The sequence below is a fragment of the Lissotriton vulgaris genome, chromosome 12 (assembly GCF_964263255.1).
Source record: "Lissotriton vulgaris chromosome 12, aLisVul1.2, whole genome shotgun sequence".
Taxonomy (NCBI): Eukaryota; Metazoa; Chordata; class Amphibia; order Caudata; family Salamandridae; genus Lissotriton; species Lissotriton vulgaris.
Genome location: NC_141700.1, coordinates 292,016,255 through 292,038,560, shown reverse-complemented (window position 1 = coordinate 292,038,560; position 22,306 = coordinate 292,016,255). Strand labels below are relative to the sequence as shown.

The 22,306-nt window shown below is 42.7% G+C and overlaps 1 protein-coding gene across 1 annotated transcript in view; it reads right to left on the bottom strand.

Moving 5' to 3' along the window:
* Window positions 1–22,306, bottom strand: part of LOC147673993 (Wilms tumor protein 1-interacting protein homolog) — a 377,467-nt gene that overhangs the window by 4,934 nt on the left and 350,227 nt on the right. The window contains exon 7 of the mRNA XM_086945080.1: window positions 9,973–10,041. Within this exon, the coding sequence (XP_086801206.1) occupies window positions 9,973–10,041 (69 nt within the window). The remainder of the gene's footprint in view (window positions 1–9,972; window positions 10,042–22,306) is intronic.

The window sequence follows — 22,306 nt, the reverse complement described above, 5'->3', positions numbered from 1 at the left end:
CTCACACACAATCACACTCCCTAACTCACCCTCACACACCCTCAGCCTCACACCGTCACACACCCTCACTAAACATCAAAAACACTCACTCACCCTCACCAACACACACCGTCACATACACTCAGCCTCACAAACACTCACTCAACTTCACCATCACACACACTCACACCCCCTCACACTCACACTCCCTCACCCTCACACCACTCAAGCAACAGATGGGTGTGCGATGGGAGGACGCTCAGCTTGCAGGGCTGTGCTTCTATCCCCTGCTGCACTCTCCTGCTCTCTAGAAATGTGGCATAACAACATAAGCTGCCATCAAAGTCACGTCAATACAAATCATGTGGCATTCCAAATGCTATAGGTGTCACATTCAAAAAAATTAAAACTATTCGCATTGTAAATGACTAATCTATCAATGTAGCTATTTGGAAAAACTACACACAAAAAAAAAAAAAAATTACAATACCAATAGCTCCCACTTTTCTAATGCGAGACCTATTGCATTTCCAATGCTTGTTTCTGTGTTGTTTTTTAAACCTAAATAAAAGGCATTGTCATTTACAATGCCAATAGCTCAAAATATCCTAATTGCGAGACCTATTGCATTGCAAATGCTCGTTCAGTTTCTGATTGACCCATTTAGATGTTAAAGGGACACTAATCATGGTGAGGGGGTGTGAGTGTGTGTGAGGGTGGAGAAGTGTGGCTCAGGGGTTAGAGGCGGCAGACCCGGAAGCTGAGATCGGCCCTGGACCAGGGTTCAATTCCCCGCCTCGGCGGGTCTTGGGCTCAAAAAATTCCACGGACTCGATAATTCTCGCTCCGGTGCCTTCTCAACTCACGGGTTCACACTCTGCGACTCTGGGCAATAGCTTGCTTAATCTCCACAACGGCCCCTCGCGGCGGGATGCCTGGCTTTCACCTTGTGGATACCCTGCCGGGGTTATCTCACAGGGGAATACCAGGACGGGTTCCCTAAGCAAGCGCCGGGAAACCCTTTGTGGGTAGCTGTGCGCTATATAAGCTCAAATACATTTATATATATTTACAATCATGACTAACGTTTGCCCAACAGTGTTTACATGTGTAAAAACGACAGAATATTGACATGCTGCCACAAACTGTGCCACATTAAGCTACATAATTTGTTTTCGTGTCACATAGTTTAGTTAACCCTGCCATGCAATTCAGTCCCCCATTTCACACAATTCCAGTGACCCTGATGAGCACTCACATTTTATGCAACTTATCTGACAGTTTGTAGCTGCAACAGGAGCCTGGGAGCAAGGGGAAATAGGAAAACTTAGTCAACGTTGTTACTTTTCATTCTTAATGCCAAAGGGAATGAGTGGTCAGAAAAATGTCAAGGTCAGAGCTGGCATATTCTGAAACCTTAAAATAAACTGTGTGCAATGAGAATAGCAGTGTGCATCTGGCTGTTCGTTTACATCCCCTTTAGTCTGTACCTCTGGCTAGGCTGCCAGTCAATGACGAGATGTGTAGTCTTCTTATTTATTTATTTATATGCATGAGAGATCTTCCTCCTCAGTTAAGTGGATCAGACCCTCTCACGAGTATGCCTGTGGTTGCAGTCTTTGAAGATTGCCTAAAGTGCAGCCACCTCCCTGTTATCAATGAGAGTAGAAATGTTCTTAGTCTGTCCACACTATCCCCAGTGGTGGGGACCATCAGGGCTTCCCTCAATATTGAATATTGTAGAGCATTTCAGCATTTCAGCTTAACAATATTCGTTTGGTGGAACACTTTGCACAGGCGATGCTCGGACTTCTTTGCAGCTCTGGGGACATCATGTTCATGTCCATAAAAGTCCACTTACTTGTAGAACCTGTGGATCACTTGCCGCGGGCTAATGCTGAAATTGACACAGACTGACATTATAAAAAATGGTCTTAGCCACAATCTGGAATATGTAGGTCTGACTCGTGAACCAATTCTACATTGAACATAGATTTTTTCCCCCAAAGGTTGGAGACTTTGACATTTTGGTCAAGGAGTAAGAGGGGCTCAAGGCACGTCTTAAATCAGTCTCAACAGCACATTTTAAAGCACTTTTCTAAATTTGACATAGTAGTAGCCTTTAGGATATTTTTTCTTACTAACTGGAGGTTTGATTATGCAAATATTGTTTGTGGTGCTCCCGGGCTCTACAATTGATCAGTAGAAGGACCAGAATATGGAAACAAGAACAATCCATAGTTCAGTGAGGAAAGTCATTTTCCTCTATCTCCATGCATGTTTCTTTGGCTACCTGTGAAATGACACCCTACATTCAAGACACTGTGCTCGATATGAAAACTACAAGACAGAAGGCGCTGACCATTCCCTTAGCATTCAGTACCAGTTAATCAAAGCACTGATTTGTAACCATAGACCCCTCTTTGGACAACTCCAGTTTTACCTCTTTTCTGGTGTGTGCACAAAAGTTCCATGCATAATTACCTTTTACACACCTATGCTACAAGTTAAACAGCCCCCCCCCCCGCTTTGTGGCAGCATAGCCAGGAAACCACGGGCCCTAATGCAAACAGAGTAAATGCCCCACATATTTTGAGTTATAAAAGGCAGTCTATTGGTAGAGCAGTCAAAAGACCGACTTACCCGTGCTGCTATGGACCCCTTCCTACTCTGTCCCCCTGTGCCACTGCACCTGCTGCACCAGTGGTAGCTACTCCCATGTCAGCTGATGGAGATCCTCTGAGCATCTTTAGCGTTGGGTGAGGCAACAGCGGAGGACACTACTTCTCGAAATTGGCGGCCAGAGCTTGGAACAAACTTTCCCTGCACCTCAGGACCGCCAGCAACTCAGGAAAGGACTCAACACCTGGCTGTTCAAATGAATAGATCACCACGAAGCAGTTAGCAACTCCAGTGCCTTGAGACCCTCGCAGGTGATTGGCTGTGTTTTACATATCCTTGACTGATTGATTGACAAAATACCCATCTTATAGGTTGCCCTATGGTGTGCAGCACTACAATGTCCTGTTTATCTTTGCTTTCCATTGTCATTTCACAGCATGTATGAAGGACCAAAGAAAGGGCCCAACAGGCCATGAAGAAAGCAAGAACTCACGAACAATTTGACCCTGTCATAATGCATTTTAAGACAGAAGAATTTTGATATTAACTTAGCAGCTCTTGGCCCGAACACCCCCAATAATAATGCAATTAACCCTGAACACTTAAGAGCATCGGAAAATGGTCCTCACCTTCGCAGGAATCAAGCTGGACTTGATAAATATATGAAGGTAGTATTCAAAATGTATCTATAAGTCACAGGGAAAACAGGATGCTCACATAAAGCAGGCTGACATCTTCAAGTCAGCTTAATTATAACTTTGGATGGCTCACTTCTAGATTCACCTTGTGGCCTTCCACGCTGGTAAGCAGACCGGCAGCATAGCTTAAGGGCTAGAACACTAAAAGACCAATCAAAGCCAAGACTGGCTTACCCACGATGCACTCTCTCACTGCCATGGTGCGATGCGAACAATTTGGGATGCTGGGCGTCATTGAGAGATGCAGGTGTGTGATTGTAAAATGAGACAGATAGGTTAGTCTATAACTGCTGAGCATATTTGCATGCTAGTCTGCGAGTGTTAAACTTGTTGGAGGCATCAATTATTTCTAATGCACCACCAATTTATGGTTGGCAAACAGATTCTCTCTAACAGAATCACACATTCCTTAAACACGGATAGAAAACGTCACGTCCACCTTCATGCACACTCCATAGCACCCGAGCTATAAAGTAGAAAAAAAGGGTCTCCGTATCAAAACTAGAGGAAAGTCCTTTGCTTATTCACCCAAGACACACAACACACAGCCCCTGTCCTCAACAACTAAGTACAAACTCAGAGACAACAGTGCCCGGCAGGTCTTTCATTAAACCAAATGGAAGCATCACTAGTGTTACAGAAAACAGACCAACCATTACACTTTGGCTAACAAGATACAAAACTACCATGACTGCAGTCACTGGCAAAATTAAACAAGCATTGCCAGAGACAACAGGTATCGCCTATGTGCGATCTATTGGTTTTGTCAATATTTTTTTAGACATGTTGCAGTTGAACAGTGATTTCAGTATGTTCAATCGTAGGCTCTTTAAATAATTAAGCCCAATGTATCCAAGGGATTACTTTAACATTAGTGAACAGTTTTAAAAAAAAGAATATATTCAATATAGTTTAAATGGAGCAAGGAGAGAAGAAGCACACAGCCAATAAAGGTTATGTTTAAAGTAAATTGTATTAGAGTAAATCACGAAGGACAAATCATGGGGACAAATAATAGAACAAAACTTTGAATAAAAGTCATGAAAAGCAGTGTATCTACATTAACTAATCAGCTCATAACATTTCATCAGCTCCTAAAACAATTTAGATGAAGACGACCAAAATCAAAGATGTATAAAGGTGTCCTTCAATGCATGAAAGCTGAGGAGTTGATGTCTTTGGTCGACGTTTCGGTCTTGTCTGTTGACATCTATAAGACAATTAGGACTAGTATTTCATCAAGTAAAACCCCTTCGATACAATTAGTATGTGGGGCTGATCTTCAGACTGGATATTATTTGAACAGCAGGATCTGCCGTAGCTCTTATAGACAATTAGAGCTGATTGGACGATGTTGTAATGCTGGTATCCTTATTTCCAGGCAAACAAACGTGCTATTTTTGAAAGTAGAAAACGAGTCTCGGGTCGGTTTATTAGCAATCCATCGCAGTCTCGAGTTGTTTTCTTCAACTCGAGACTGCTAAAAAACTCAGCTCTAATTGTCGATAAGAGCTACGGCAGATCCTTCCGTTCAAATAATATCCAGTCTGAAGATCAGCCCCACATACTAATGATGCTGCAGCGGCACCCATTTTTAAACACATTTCCATGGCTACAGTAAACATGAAAGAAGGACCATTGCTCACTCTTCCTTGAGCGCCATCTTTGAATGGCCCGATTTTAATAACTTTCAGGCCTGTAATATAGCAAGCAGTATTGAAGTACAGCTGGTTTTCTTTAGAACTCCATGTATCGGCCAAACAAATTTAAGAAATGCATTGTTTATACACATGTCCCTATAACTGTCAATGTAAATAGTTCAATTGATAAATACATATTGTCTGTCAATATACAATATCGCAGTGTATCGACCAAGTGCCCTTGACGAGCTTAATCCTTTCATATTTATGACAAGTTACCTATTACACATAGCCTGAATGGGTAAAATTAAATATGGTCGCATGTTTTAGAAACCAACCTAATTTATCACGCCGTGTATCGGCAATTTGGTCCCAATATTACCTGCAAGCAAAATCAATTAATTATCAAGTCATCTTCAATCATGTTATATGGTGACATCCTGAACACACATATCAATCCCACAAACAGCAGCTAATCACCTAAATGCACTACCAATTCTTCCCCACTGTTAAGAACGTTGGGGGTTTTGGTCTGCAAATCAATAATAAAGTGAGACTCAAGTCTCCGTAGCCTTTGGATTCTATACCCTCTTCTGATGTTAACAGGGACATGGTCCAGGCCAAAGAACATCAACAAATCCCTAGTGCATTAGTGCGTGCTGGCAAAATGCCTCGCCAAAGGATATGCCTGATCTTGCTTACAGATGGCAAACATATGCTCTAGAGTGCGGACTTTCACCAGATGGATGGTACTGCCCATGTATCTTAATCCACATAGGCACACTATACAATATACTGCGTAAGCAGTGTTGCAAGTTATAAACTTAGTTATATTTCTCTTGACTGTGGTTTCTGGAATATTATATCCCAAAGCCCTTTCACTATGCTTACAGGCCTTGCATTTGCCGTAAGGGAAAACCCCTGCATCTCTTTAAGAGTCCCTGCTCTAGGCATATCCTTGGCTTGATGACTATGGACCAGCATGTCTTTGATCGCTCTAGCTTTTTTGAAAGTCACTAATGGTCTTTTGGGAATGTCCTCACTGATGGTTGTATCTGTTTTCATGATATGCCAGTTTCTCTTAAGAATCCTTTTTAGAGTCATGGCTCCCTCAGAGAAAGTGGTAATTAGTCTGAATTTGCCACCCCTCAAATCTTTCTTATGACTGCTGTTATCACTTAAGAGGCTATGTCTGGGAATATGTCGTACCCTATCAAGAGTTTTAGTCAGAAGTGTGTTGTCATAACCCCTATTTACAAATCTGGCAATACATTCTTGCGCTGCAGCTTCAAAATCACAGTTCCGCGAACTGTTTCTTTTGAGTCTTAAAAGTTCACCAAATAGGATACTCTGTACAAGTTTGGATGGATGGCTACTAGACGCATGAAGCATCAAATTTGTCAGCTGTAGGCTTTCTATATAGAGCTCTATGGATTTTACCATCGCTGATAAAAACTTTTAGGTTGAGGTAGTTCACTGCCACTGAACTAACCTCGCCTGAAAAGTGTAAGTTTAAGGTGTTGTCATTTATGATTGTAAGTATTCACACGCATATTCAGGAACAGGTCATCTATATATCTGTTCCATGCAATGACTTCTCCGGAACCCTGTGCACCCAGATGCGACCTGGGGACTTGCTCCTCCCACCAGCCAACTAATACGTTTGCATAGCTGGGGGCGAATCAAGTGCCCATCGCAGTCCCAGAGATCTGTTTATAATAATCCTCTTGAAAGCGAAAAATGTTGTTGGTTAAACAAAACTCTGTGAATGCCAACAGCATCTTATTGTTTGCTGCATACTTCAATGGGCGTTTATTCAAATAGTAATGAATAGCTCTTAATCCACTTGAATGCCCTATACAGGTGTATAAGCTAGTAATATCTAATACCACTAGTTGATAGGAAGGGTCCCACTTCAGTGCCTCGGTTTGAATTAGAAAATCTTTCGTATCCTTTACATAAGATGAGAAATGCAGTACTGCCTGGAACAAAAAATGGTCAATAAACATGGACAGATTTTCCATGAGGCCCCCTTGAGAGGATATTATGAGCCTTCTAGGAGGGTTCTGACTATCCTAATGCAATTTTAGGGATATGATAGAAAGTTGGTATGGTCGGATTTAGATTTTTCAAGAAAAAGTATTCTTCAGTCCCCAACACCCTTCCTTGTTGACTTTCGCAAAAAAGTTGTGCTGCATACTTCAATAAGCGTTTATTCAAATAGTACTGAATAGCTCTTAATCCACTTGAATGTCCTATACAGGTAGTATAGCATAGTCACTGTGCTGCCATACCCCTCGCCTGCCCTACCATAAGAAGGACACACACAGGGAAGTCGGACACAACATCCAGCGGCAGGCGAGGGGTATGGCAGCACAGTGACTATGATTAAAGGTGCTGGCAATGGCATTTCGAAAGCACGAAATGGAGCATCAAGGCTCTGACAACAACATATCGGAAGTGTGGATGCCCCACCGCCGACCTCTGAGGAATACAGCTCTCCCATTGGCTAAAGTACCACCTATTAGATTTCAGGTTGGTTTAAACGTCACTGAACTCTAGGAATTAAGGCTTTCCACACTGAAGAAAGCAGAAGCCAGAAATGCCACTGCAGATGATGTATATCAAGAACATTGGTTCCAGTGGCGTAATCTAAAATGATAACATTTAATTATTATGCTCAATGGCGATAATTATTACTGCTGAGGATTGAGAATGGCGGAAAGAAGTACACTCACAATTATATTGTATTCTTTTTACTTTATAGACTCTTATTGAAAAAATGTCATACAGAATAATTCATAGGAAAAACACAAACAATACAAAAGGGTGCAGTGTGTCCCAAGTGTGTCAAAAACAACCAAACTAACAGTACACAAAACATGAAAGCTCAAAAGGCACAGTGGTTTCCAACTGAATATATATATTGGAAAAAGACCCTAAGAAATTATTGTAATTCTAATGAGTGAATCTACACAATCGTAGGCACTCTCTTTTAAGGGTTCTTTTTCACATAGGCGTCTATGTGAAAAAGAACCCTTAAAAGAGAGTGCCTACGATTGTGTAGATTCTGTATGACATTTTTTCAATAAGAGTCTATAAAGTAAAAAGAATACAATAATTGTGAGTGTACTTCTTTCCTCCATTCTCAATCCTCAGCAGTAATAATTATCGCCATTGAGCATAATAATTAAATGTTATCATTTTAGATTACGCCACTGGAACCAATGTTCTTGATATAACTAATTGCCCTGGTTCCTTGTGAGTAGGGTTTCCCTTGTCTTTTGTGAAAGACTGCAGATGATGTAAGCCTGCGTTAAACTCCTGAGTGCACGAACATTCTTTGACACTTAACAAACGTGTCCCACCCCGCTTTACGTTTGCACCAGCTGAGGTTCGGTGGCCCAAAGAGGAACTGTGGTTGTAATTCAATATGGGGCTACCAGAATCGCCACTGACAGACCCTATTGACCCACGATGGTCATGGCTTATAGAAAGCCAGGGTGCCCTACCATAAGAAGGACACCCACAGGAAAGTCGGACACAACATCCAGTGGCAGGCGAGGGGTATGGCAGCACAGTGACTATAATTGTAGGTGGTGGCAATGGCATTTCGAAAGCACGAAATGGAGCATCAAGGCTCGGACAACAACATATTGTATCGGAAGTGCGGACACCCCACCGCCGGACTCTGAGGAATACAGCTCTCCCATTTTCTGAAGTACCACCTATTAGATTTCAGGTTGGTTTAAATGTCACTGAGCTCCAGGAATTAAGGCTATCCACACTGAAGAAGGTAGAAGCCAGAAACGCGTCTGCGGATGATGTTAGCCTGCGTTAAGCTCTGTGAGTGCACCGAACGTTCTTTGACACACACACACACATATATATATATATATATATATATATATATATATATATATCTATAAACATCGAGAAAGGTTGATACCGAAACACGTCTGTTGGTTGTGCAAGTATTCTGTGGAAATAAATAACAGAAACAACCCCCAGGAGTGCTTTCCTTCTTTACACAGGACCGTGGCATGAGAAGGCAAATTTGGAGATTATATATATATATATATATATCTCCAACAAAAGTTGCCTGTCGAAGAAAGGGCCAACACAGGTACGTTAAATCCAAGAAACTGGAGAGATGCTGGAGAAACAATGCAGCAGGATGATTTCACAGAGTAAAGTTCACTCCCAGTTCGACGCGTTTCGTGAACACCACTTCCTCATGGGCTCTGGGCAATGAAAGGCTTTCAGCGCAGCAGTTTATTTGGAGCACTTGTATATATCAGTCAATCCCGCCCTGTTGGGCGTGGCCACCAGAACGGCCTCTGAGACTTGTAGTGATTCAAGTTTTCTACCTTCAGTGGGTTGCAGCATTGTAACCTCAATAATCCAAAATGTTACCCCAGTGGGTGGCAAAACCTTCACGTTGATTTATATATATTTATATATACACACACACATACACACAATTTCGAGGGCTATTAACCAGAAGTCTTCATCCATTGGACTGTTGTGTCCTTCACATCATTTTAGTCCTGCCCTTACAGTGCACAGCCTGGAGCTATAGGTTAGTTCACTTCAAACATTGGCTAACCTAACTGCGAGTGACGCCATTCTCCTTACTCATTCTACTCATTCAGATGCAAAGCAGTCCACATCAGTGCTAGAGACTAATATGGTAATTTGTGTTTTTTGAGACTGAAAAATGTTTTGCTTTTAGCCAGAATAAACTTTTATATTGGTGAAGGCCCACCAACTATGCCCACACCCCAAAACAAAGTTTACTTTACCAAAACCATTACATAATAAGAACTGCCAAAGCCGAAAAGCTAGTAGCCAACATCAGACCTACTGGGTTTGCCAATACATGCTGAAGATGAGATTGTGATATGCTAATCGAATTATCATTCTGTACTGCCTAATACACAGTTGGCAATTTCAAACGACAAAGGATCAACACATTCATTTGAATACTACATTTTGAGAGTATTTAGAAGATATGAAAAACTTCTACTCACCTCACAGTGATAACACTCCACATGGTAGTCTTTGTCCATTGATACCACTCGAATAGTCTCTTCAGAGCCCTAGAGCAAAAACATACAATGAAGGTAAAGAAAACAACTCAGTTGCCCTATTATTTACACAGGTGTCTACAGGGAACAGCATCTAGCTACAAAGATTGATTGGTATCAACTTAGTTAATCTTAAACTCCTGACTGTGCCCCGATCTAAATGTAAGACACAACCACACAAAATGACGGACTATGAATCCCCTACAAAAACAATGTGTTTTTCTCTTTTAGTCTTATAATTAACTTAAAGCGTTATCTTGACATTTTCCCTAACCCTCAAAACATTTTTTCATTTTAACCCGGGTCAAAGACCTGCTGCTTATCCCCAAGACCTACAATGAACACTCCTCCTCGGTTTAAATTAGTGATCACGTGCACTTTGGGAACTGAAGGTACAACCTGGATTAGACATAGTAGGAGTTTTTCTGTGGTTTCACAAACTTGACAAGGAGGGCCCAATAAATTCAGTTGATGCGTTAGTTTTCACTTCATGCATGCTTACATTGTCTATGGACATGTATACAATCTCAACCTTGCACGCAACAAGCCATGGTGGCACAGTCTTCCTTCAATAATTGTCTACTTAGATGATACAACTTTATCATTTATTCCTATACTGACTAAGTATTGCGGAGGTCCTTGTCCCCAGATACTTACACAGCAGTTTGTAAGTTATTACCACTGTTAATGGCTGACACAGATTCTAGCCTCTGTATATATTGTAGGACCTCATTCCAATGGGTCCTGACTTAATAAAGGGTACTTATCTGATCCTCCTTACTGGATGACATAATAAACACAGGTCACCAATAGTTACCTCAAGTCTTGTGATGTAAGAGCTTTATCAACTGTGTTTTTTGCAATTTTCACCCCAAGTGTGCTGGATATACTCAGACGTGAGTCCCAGGCTCTCCACACCACTGGAGTCAAGCTATCCAGGCTGATGAAGGCTGATAGCCAGAAACCGGTCCTTGGATGCTTGATTCCGGTCTGGGAAAGACATGGCTTGGTAGTTCGGACTGGACTGTTCCCATGAGGCACAGGGTCAGAGCTGATTTGCATATAGCCAGTGTCTAACCCAGGGTGGCGTGGAGTGCAAAAAACAATGGATTTAGGCCCAGATCCTTGTACTGGGGTGAATGTATGACATTGTTCTACATTCTGTCCATCAACTGTGTTTTTTGTAAGAGCTTTATGAAGCATACATGAATTGTCTATGCATAGCACTACTAGGCACACAACTGAAAACACTTTTGTTTTGATTACCTAGGGTGTATCCCCTTTGTTTGTCTCTATGAAGACACAACTAAAAACTATATCCAAATGGGTCAAAACGCAGACACACAGATGATCAAATGCTTGATTTATTGCGATTATAAATGGGCACAATATTGAGTTCACTGCTTGTCTATAGACATACAGTGTACATTATTTATCAACATACTTTTGTGGCTTTCTTGCTATTTATTATTTGCCTTTATTATACCACATCATCTTCACGAGCACTGCGCCGCAATAGCTCACCCTTGGGAATACCCTCATGTGATATATAATATGTTCAGGTCAGGCTACATCACTGCCTCAGGGAGGACGAGCAGTGGGAGGACAGAGCGTGCAGATCACACGAAGCGTCTGCAAGCCACATTTGAAATACAAGCGGCATAAGTGCATGGATAAGCAGAACCAGAGGAGCCTCTTACTAACCTGCCACAACCCTGGTAAATGCATCAGCCCGGACTTACCTGCTGCCAGCAAGAAGGAGACCCTGAAGTCCTGAGGGGGCCGCCACGCTCGAGACCACCCGTGAGCACCGCCGAGAGCCGCCATTGTTGTTGCTGGCGTGTGGGGACTACATTTCCCAGAGTCCCGCGCGCCAGCTCCACCCAGGGTCACGTGCACCAGGAGGCGCTCAAAAACGCGAGGGGGCTACCGCATCGCGGGAGCTGCTTACTAACCTGCTACAACCCTGGTATTTGCGCCAGCCCGGACTTACCTGCTGCCAGCCCGGAGGAGACCCTTTAGTCCTGTGGGGGCCGCCGTGCTCGAGACCACCCGTGAGCGCCGCCGAGAGGCGCCATTTTTGTTGCTGGCGCGTGGGGACTACATTTCCCAGAGTCCCGCGAGCTAGCTCCACCCAGGGTCCCGTGCACCAGGAGGTGCTAAAAAATGCGAGGGGGCTATCGCAACGCGGGACGTGTGCGGGCCAAGGGCGGGCCCGTCCGAAGCCCTGAGGAGGCTTGGCTGGGACACCAATCTTTGAATTAACATCGAACACTGACTCCCTCTACGGTTAGTGACTTTAAAGTGCCAATACAACTACTGCTTCACTGTCAAGTTATTAGTGGTCATCCCTGTTTTTTTCCAATCATGAGTAAAGACAACCGCAAGGGGGTGGGAGGTTTAAGTGCTGTTGGTACACTAGACGCTTATCTGACGAGGGCTGCAACAGCTATAAATCACGAAATAACACTTGTAGAAAGGAGACTGTCTATGGAACCACATCGTCTACCATCTGAAGTACTCCTAGCGGGTACCTTGTCAAATAATAACACATATGTTTAAAGAAAAGGGGTAACCCTGTGTCCCTCAGAACCTGGGTAATATATGGTTAAACAAACAAGTGGTTCTGTCGGGTAGAAACCATTACTTTGAAAATGCTAGTACATGCAGTTAGCAAAGAAACTCTCTCATACACAAATGCAAATGAGAAATGAATACTAAAGCAATAAGAAAATATTCTTTTAGCCAAATAGTGAATTCATGTATCTTTATCATAGAATTCAAAGTTTTTTTCTGAACTCATTCAGAGATAAACATTAGATATCAAATATGACTGTCAAATACAAGTGAAAACAAGTGACAATAAGTGAAGACAAGTTCTCAGTGCATGGAAACATATACAGTGAAAAACATTTTAAACAGTTATATACACAATTTTAAAAAGGCCAGGAATAGATTAGCCTCCAAGGAGTCCTAGTGATTTTTAAGGGATCCTGGAATGTCTGGGCCTAGGGTTTGCATGGACGTTTCGACCCTGATGCGCCCCGGTTGGTGGTCGCTGCGGGTCTTTATCAAGACAGGTGTGTAGGGGTTGACAGTCTGCAAGGAATACGCTAAGTATCAGAGAGATATCGAGTGGTAAATTAAAACTGGGATGAGCGAGTAGTTAAATAACTCACGTAGATCAGGTGGAGTCTCTGCCTGATGAAATGCCAAACAATGGCTGATCGAACCGGTTGCGAAAAACATGGTATAGGCACCGTCAGACTAAGAACTCCTACTATGTCGTTAAAGCAAGGTCTATTAATGCTAAACAGGTAATTTCCAAGTGGTAGCTAAAATCATAGCATAACCGTTCTGTTATGAATGTTAAATAGGAAAACCAAAACATGTGGGCTATCATTTAAAATTGTCACTGGGGTGTGATGTTTAATTTAGTGAAATCCCCTGAGATAAGCATGGCTGCGTAATTCGCTCTAACAAATCGATAAATCAATCTTTAATCTATTGATGCGTTTTCCCGTATAGCGCAGGGGGTTTACATTTTAGCAATTAGCTAATTTCACCCCGTGCTCTTATAGCACGTCCTTGATTTATCGATTTGTTGATCGCCCACATGTTTTGGTTTTCCTATTTAACAGTCATAACAGAACGGTTATGCTATGATTTTAGCTACCACTTGGAAATTACCTGTGTAGCATTAATAGACCTTGCTTTAACGACATAGCTAGAGTTCTTAGTCTGACGCTGCCTATACCATGTTTTTCGCAACAGATTCGATCAGCCATTGTTTGGCATTTCATCAGGCAGAGACTCCACCTGATCTACGTGAGTAATTTGACTACTCGCTCATCCCAGTTTTAATCTACCACTCGATATCTCTGATACTTAGCCTTATTCCTTGCAGACTGTCAACCCCTACACACCTGTCTTGATAAAGACCCACAGCGACCACCAACCGGGGCGCATCAGGGTCGAAACGTCGATGCAAACCCTAGGCCCAGACACTCCAGGATCCCTTAAAAATCACTAGGACTCCTTGGAGGCTAATCTATTCCTGGCCTTTTTAAAATTGTGTATATAACTGTATAAAATGTTTTTCACTGTATATGTTTCCATGCACTGAGCACTTGTCTTCACGTATTGTCACTTGTTTTCACTTGTATTTGACAGTCATATTTGATATCTAATGTTTATCTCTGAATGAGTTAATTCAGAAAAAAACTGTTTGAATTCTATGATAAAGATACATGAATTCACTATTTGGCTAAAAGAATATTTTCTTATTGCTTGAGTATTCATTTCTCATTTGCATTTGTGTATCAGAGAGTTTCTTTGCTAACTGCATGTACTAGCATTTTCAAAGTAATGGTTTCTACCCGACAGAACCACTTGTTTGTTTAACCAAATAACACAGCCATAGAACCCCTGCAACATCCGAGTGTCATGTCTCCCACAGAGTCGCTAGATATCCTTCCATCTCCAGATAGCGGGTTCTCCCTCCCCGTCTCCCCCTGTTAAAATTCTTACTCGCAACCAACACATATCACAAGTAAAAGGAAAGAGTAAGGCTCCAGCTCCCACCTCCTTGTCAAAAAAAAGGAAAGCGGGAGGGTTGCAGCATACTTCCTACCAGGCCAACAAGGTCGCAAGAACTAGGGGAGCGGGGCAGGGAAAACCTTAGGGTAACACAGGAGCATCCACAGTGAACGAACCTGTGAACAGTGGGAAGGCCTGTGGGCTGCCAAGTGACATAGTAGCTCCCACATTGGCACAAATTGAAGACAAACTATCAACTTTACTCACTCCGATACTGATGCAGTTTTCCAAAATTGAACAGAGACTGGATAAAATCGAGCAAGGCCTATTTATTCCTAAACCTACCCCATTTATACATCCAACTAAGGGCCTCAACGCCTCCAGAAAGACTGTTTCATGTGCAAATAACTCTCAAGGTACTGCCTCTGGCCAAATACCAGTTGTGCCACCCCCTCCCAAAGAGCATTCTCTCCCTCTATTCAGTATACCCAGTGTAGCCCCCCAGGAGAGAGAATAGTGGAAATATCTAATGGCAGTGCCAGGGGGGGGGGGGGGTATGGCTGTTCCAAAAGACTATCTTAATCTATTGCCTGAAGCCACACCCTACACTATGATACTGACGAATGTTCCCAGTCTATCAGCAGACAAGGAAGAACACTGGGCATGGTTGAGAAATAAAACACTTTCATCTCAACAGTAAAACTGGGTTAGGTGGTCATTTATTTAGGGAGTTTAAAATGGTACGCAGGGTACCTTGGATTGGCAGGTCACCTAAAGCATGCAGAGGCGATTGTGTAGTGTTGACCTTTGGTTCTCCTCACATAGTGAAGTCGATCCTTGACACGACTGGGTCTAGGCACCTTAGTGAGACAGACACAAGTGTCCTACCTCTGGGCTTTTTCTATAGGAAAAATTCTCCACTGCTCCCGGCTTTGGGTGGTTAATGGGCTACCCACACAGGCCCGGGTCCCTATGATTATAATGTACCCACACACAACTCTTTTAGTCTACTCTTTTGCTTGGACAACATTGATTGACTGGGCATACCAGCAGGGAATGGTGTGATATCTTCATCTGTAGCTTTGGTGACCAAGGGCTCTTCGATATCGATATGTCCCTTGTATGGCCAATCCCTAACTATTAGTATTGATTGCCCAGCACAGAGTAGAAAACAAGATAAGCCCATTGTATATGAAGTAAAAGAATGTGGTACATCCCACATTGAGAACAATACCTTACACGTGAGGGACCTCGCCCCGTTTAGGAGTAATCTATGCCCCGGCGAAAGTACCACTAAAATGTTGATACAACCAGTAGGTATGAGGATTGGTTCATGGAACACTGCGGGACTGGTAAATAAGACCGTTTCAAGCGAATGGTCCACCTTTATCGAAGAGTTTGATATTGTGTCTTTTCAAGAGACATGGGCCGTTGACCAAGTTATACGCCCTAGTTATATTAACTTTCACAAAAAAGCAGTACAGGGAGAACGGGGCCGACCCAAAGGAGGATTAACAACATGGGTCAGGCAAAGTTTAAATTGCAGGTTGGATGAGATATTTATTGATACCCTGGATATTCTTATTATTAGGGTTAGCAAGGGAAATTTTTCCGACTTTCTCCTAATCAATGTCTATTCCAGAGGCCTGCAAGGTGGGAAAGCCACTTGCACTATAGCGTCCCTTGACGATTTTTTAACCAATCACGGAGGTGGAATTCACATTTTAATGTCCGGTTACCTGAACTGCACCTTTGAACCCCTGGACTTTCATGTCATGTTCTTAACGCCAGAGGAGGACGATGAGTGGTCAATCCTCCCTCTTGACCTTGAGCCAATCAAGAGTTGGTCCGGAGCTGCTCTCCAACTCAAAGTTTTATGTTTGGAACAGGCAAATGGCCGTTCCATATCTGACAAAAAGGGGTTGCCCACTTATGTTTCTGGTTCGCGCAAAAGTCATATAGACTATTTTCTCTTGTCCAAGGAGCTCTGGGCATTCATGATAGACATGAAGGTACTTATACGTCCCAAAAGTGATCATAATCCACTACTCCTTATGCAGGTGAAAAACTGCAATATTTTATTAATACGGGAACTACATGTAGATGTTCCTGAGGTATGCCTAGCAAATGACACTCGTCGGCTCAAGTGGTCTTTAATGTCAACTAGGGCAGACCAATTGAGGCAGATGAGCGACATGTTAACTGAAGCCATAGCTATTTTTCAGGATGATAAACTTCAGAGTTCTCCTGTAAATACTGTCATACAGGTCCACGAAAACTTTTTTAATAGTCTTAAAAGTTTCTTTATCGTTAGAACCAAATCAACCCCAACTATAATTGCCCAGAAAGCTGCTGTTTGGTACAACTCTGCTTGTCGTCTAGCCTACAAATCATTAGCTTCTGCCATAAAAAAATAAGGACAGTGATACGACACGTGAGAAAAGGAAGGCCTACAAGCTCGCTCAATCTCAGGCTAAGAGGGACTGGGACGAAGCCCATTGGAGGGACCTGCTAAAATCCTGTACAGGTAGAGACATGACTGCGTTCTGGCACCTAGTGAAGTGGGGGAATAGGGATCAGTGCATTATTCCCAATAATAACGTGGTGCCTGATTTATGGATAGATCACTTTGGTGCCCAGTTTGCAGCCAGTCCAGCAGTGACATATCTTTGAGATGCCTACCTCTGTCCCTGCAATATCATTCACCAAACAGGAAGTGGAAATTGCTCCCCTTAAGGTCCCAAGAGGTAGAGCTCCGGGGCTCGATTGTATACCCGCCGACGTTTTTTTACAAGATGTTGCTTCTTGGGCTCAATGTATTCAATTGTTATTGAATTTTATTGCCCAAGGTGCACCCCGGCCTAGTACCTGGGCAGGTGCGGTTATCATACCCATCTTTAAAAAAGGAGATTGTTCTAACCCTGGCAACTACAGGCCTATAAGCCTGATTGATTGTATCCAGAAAGTTGTTGCCAGGGTGGTATTAGGCAGAATCCAGGAATGGATGGAGGACTCAAACATCCTTTCTAACCTTCAAGCGGGGTTTTGGCAATCAATTAGTACTGTGGACCAGGTTTTAAAATGTATTTTAATACATTGGCGAACAGTCACTCTGGGGAAAGGGACCATTTATACTGCCTTCGTTGACTTAAAGTCAGCGTTCAATTTGGTTCCGCGCCCAAAGCTGTGGTCTACACTCTTGAAACTACACACTGGTAACTATGCCTAGGTTAGGTGGGACCCGGCAGGTCGGACGACTGGGAAGTTCCCAGTGGAGAAGGGAGTGCGCCAGGGATGCGTCCTCGCACCAACTCTCTTCTCCATCTAAATTAATGGGGTTGTAAACTACTATAAAGATTATCCCACAGATGCCCTATGTTTAGCTGGAAATAGGACCCCCTTTTTAATGTTCGTTGATGACACCCTCATACTGTCAAAAACTAGGCAGGGTCTTCAACGTGCCCTAACTAGATTCAAAGAATTTTGTGGAGACCACAATCTAACTGTAAATGTTGATAAAACTAAGTACATGGTTCTGCCCAACACAAAAAAAGTCATCGGAGAAGTTAAAATGAGAGATGGGTCACTCAAACAAACAAAGACATTTTCATACCTGGGGGTCCTTATTGACAGGAAACTAAACTGGAAAGCCCAATTAGATTGTCTTACAGCAAAACATGCCCAACTCTCAGGAGTTTTGCTCAGGGAACACAAACGCTCATATTCCAAACCAATAGCCCCAGTTCTCCAGTTATATAACATCAAAATTGGTGCATCAATTTTATATGGGGTTGAGCTGTGGGGTTATGCCAACATGGAAAATCTAGTGATGGGCCAGAACAAATTCCTGAGGTCCCTCATTGGTCTCCCCCAATCCACTCCCACAGTTCCTCAGCTTCTGGACCTGGGTTGTCAATCGATCAGGGATGTGGCCAGATATTGGCTTCTAGCCTATTGGAGGCAGATCTGGGTTACCCCCGAACTTGCCCATTATGCCCAGGCAGTCCTAGAGGTGAGGGATCTTGACATTAATCATAAAATTCTGTGGTTTGGTGCACTAAAACATGTTACTGGAAATCTGTTTGGAACACTTGTGGGCTTCTCCAATGGGTAGTGTTTTTCCCAGCAAGACCGAGCTGAAGGCAGCTTATTGGAACCAGGTCAGCATGAAGCGGTTCTCATCATGTTTACATGGATCTTTGACAAAGGCTTTTTTAGAGATAAAACACTAAACTAAGCTGGAGTGTTACTGGGATCTTATCACATCTACCAGGGACAGGAAATTATTCCACCAGTTTAGGGTAAGTTCCCTGCCGCTACACTCTTTCACCTCTAAATGGTGCACAGTAAAGTCTAGTGTTGGTTCCTTTTGTCCCGATGTTAATGAGACAGTGACCCATGTCCTTTTTGTCTGTCATGCATACACCACACCCAGACGTCTATGGCTTAAAATCATTTGGGTCAATATGGGTACCAGATCCAGCTGTGAGGCATTCAGAATTTTAAAAACTTCTGTAGAAGGCCCAATAGTGGTTGGAACTGCTAAATTCTTGGGATGGTGTGGGTGAGAAGATGGAATAACGTGAGATCTATGTAACTACTCATGCTTCAGATCTTCTTTTAATATGCTATACTTTTTTATCACCTTCGTGAATTTATTATCTTTCCAAGAACTATGTAGCCAATATATATCAAGATTTTATATATGGACTGTTTTTACGGTTTTTAAAATTATGACGCTTTTGCATTTTAATAGTGAATTAATTGTTGTAACCAGGGTTTTCAAATCGTATCAGGTCTATGTGTTCTTTTATAATGTTATTGTCACCTACCAAATTTTATGTGTTGTCTAACTTTTATGGGTTTTTTTTTAAACCGAAATAAAGTTTTAACGGCCTAAAATATGTTCTCTTTATTTCAATAGATTGATTCCCACTTAAAAATTGTGTGCCTTTCTTTCATTTTCGCTCATTAATTGGGATCAAGAAGACTACTTTTTATCTCTTTTCGAGTAATAATTCATTGTATCGAATTGTTTCCTGGCAGTTAATCATATACACTCCAAGACCTACGCTTGTCTGCAGTCCAAATCTAACCATTTTTTTGTAAACAATTTTATTCTCTGTTGATGGCAATGATAATAAAAAAAAAGTAATAATTGTGCCCATTTTGCCTATTTGTTGTGGGGGATTTCTGTTGAAGTATTCTTTGCCATGATGTAATCGGTGTTAACATATTCCTGGTTACAGTATGTTATAGCTTATTTGTAAAGAGCTTATGTACGAGATGGAACTTCGATAAATGACAAGTTGGCCACTAAGTGGATATCAATCTTTTATAGTCACGAACAAACCAGTTGAATTTCTGACATTCCAAGACAGATCTTCTTTCAAAAGGGCAGAAAAGATAGCCAATGGGATTCAATATCAGAGAAAAAACAATATTATGGTCTATTAAATAAAGTGAGTAGTTTTGGTTGTTTACTTCATAGTGCACTGGCAAGATCGCATAAGGAATAGCTTTTAATTTTAGTCTCCACTTTTTTTTTTTTTTTAAGAAAAGTTACCTTTGATTGGTTGGATACACATAATTGAAAGCCTGAAAGAATAGCACCTCCTTCAAAATAACAGTGTTTGGAAGCAGAACACTGAAGGTTTATGAGAACATGTTCTTTTGTGTTCGTTTATCAGGTGAGTTGCTGCGAGACAGCTAAACCGGTAACCAACTTCAGAATGGGCTTAGTGTAATGCCTTAACAAGAGGACTATCTTTTGCGCTGCACAAGACTGACCTTTTACTATGTTTAGAACTCGATTGCCCTGATAGATATATTTTTAAAAAAAACACACTAGACGATCAAACTAAAAAGCCTTTCTATTGCATTGCAGAAGATAGCATTTCTACAGGTCTTTTGCCTGCCCTACAAACATAGAAACGTACCATCGCCTGCAATGCAAAAGAGCCCTATTACGTACAGTGCTCTGGAGGATAACAACTGAGCTGTGGGAGCTGCAGGGGAAGAGAGATGGGAGAAGGAAGGGAGACATGGTTTACCCCTGTAGAGGGCTGTCCTCGCCCATACACTAAAAATGTGCTTTAAAAACTGATTTATGAGACACTCCTGAACAATGCTAAAGGCCACGTTTCCTGCTAAATGCTTTTTTAATTATCTCTTTATTCAGAAAAAACAAACAATTTACTTATCCCCCCCCCCGCCCCTCCCCCCACTTCCGAAGGCAGGTAAGCAAGCATACAACAGTTATTGTATAAATCTTCCCAACTTCCCAAAATTCGGACTGGTGCACGTCATATCACAACAGCCATTGTATTGCACATCAACACATAACACCAACAATTCATCTTGTGGCTTAAGCAGGACCTTACCCCCAACCAGGAGCACATCCCCCTGTCTTCTCATTCTCCTTCTTTCCTCGCTTCCATCCAAGGACCTCATACCCTCTCAAATTTGCGTGGGCATCTTCTCGTTTGGCACATCAATTTCTCTGCCCCATGACCAATCCATTTCTTCTTCCCACTCCTGCATGGTAGGCAGGGTTTGTGCCCCCCCAGTATTTCAGTAAATCCCTACGTGTCACAATCAGGGGCAGGTTACTAAAAATTAGGGCATAGTGGTCCAAAGTTTGTTCACTCCTGATGCTCAGTGAGATAAGTTGGGATGCAAGTCGCACGTCACAGCCCCGGACCTCTGATATTCTTTTACCCAACCACTTCAAGTAGGCCCCAATCCTCTGGCATTTCCACAGTGTATGCAAGAGGGTGCCCTTCAGCCGACAGCCCTGCAAGCAGTATTCGTCAGACGCCCTACCCATATGGAACAGACGGGCCCATGTATAGTATGCTCTGTGAAGGATTTTTAACTGGATCAAGTGGAATCCAGCCCTAACGGCAACCTCGCCAGGGTACCCACCAACCTGCCCCCAGTCATCATCATCAAGCCTACCCAGGTCTCGCTCCCATTTCTCTCTTAGATGTTCAAGCGATGGAAGACTATTGATTTATAGAGTAGAGAAGAGCAGGGACAACACATGCTCTGTCAGGGGACACCCAATACCCTGTATTCCAGTGAAGATTCCTCCTCTACTTTCCCCGGAGAGCCTCACATTTGCCCAGTTTATATTGCATCTGCTGGTATCTCAAAATCTGACTCACCGATTGACCACTTGCAGGTTGAATACAAGGAAACAAAATCAATGTACCCTCCTCCAATACGTCGCCCAACTTAGAGATCCCCAAAAGATCAAACTTCTTGTGTCCTTTCACCTCACACACACCACTCAAAAGGTCTCAGTCTTAGAGTGTGGTCTCCACTGTCAATCTACCTCGCCATCCCAAAGAATGGATTGCCCTCTTCCATATATTGACCACTGTTCCAGTGGGAGGGGGGCAGTCCCCCTCCCACCATAGAGTCGGCAGAGGTATCTTGACAGGGCCATAGCAGAGTGATTCGCTCTCTGGGATGCTTACTGTTGAGATGAAAATGCTCAGTCATTAACAGCAAAGAACTGCAAGGCCCAATAATAGAGCAGGAGATGCAGTAGGGCCATGACCATTCTGTGAGGCATCTAGTCCGTAGCGAGAGGGCGATCCTCGGGATCCCACCATACCACATCACCACCCTTGTGACCCTATCCACCTTATGAAAGAAAGTGTCCAGAATCGGAAAAGGGGTGTTCGGCAAAATATACAAAAATGTAGTTAAGTAGATAATTCTGTAGAGG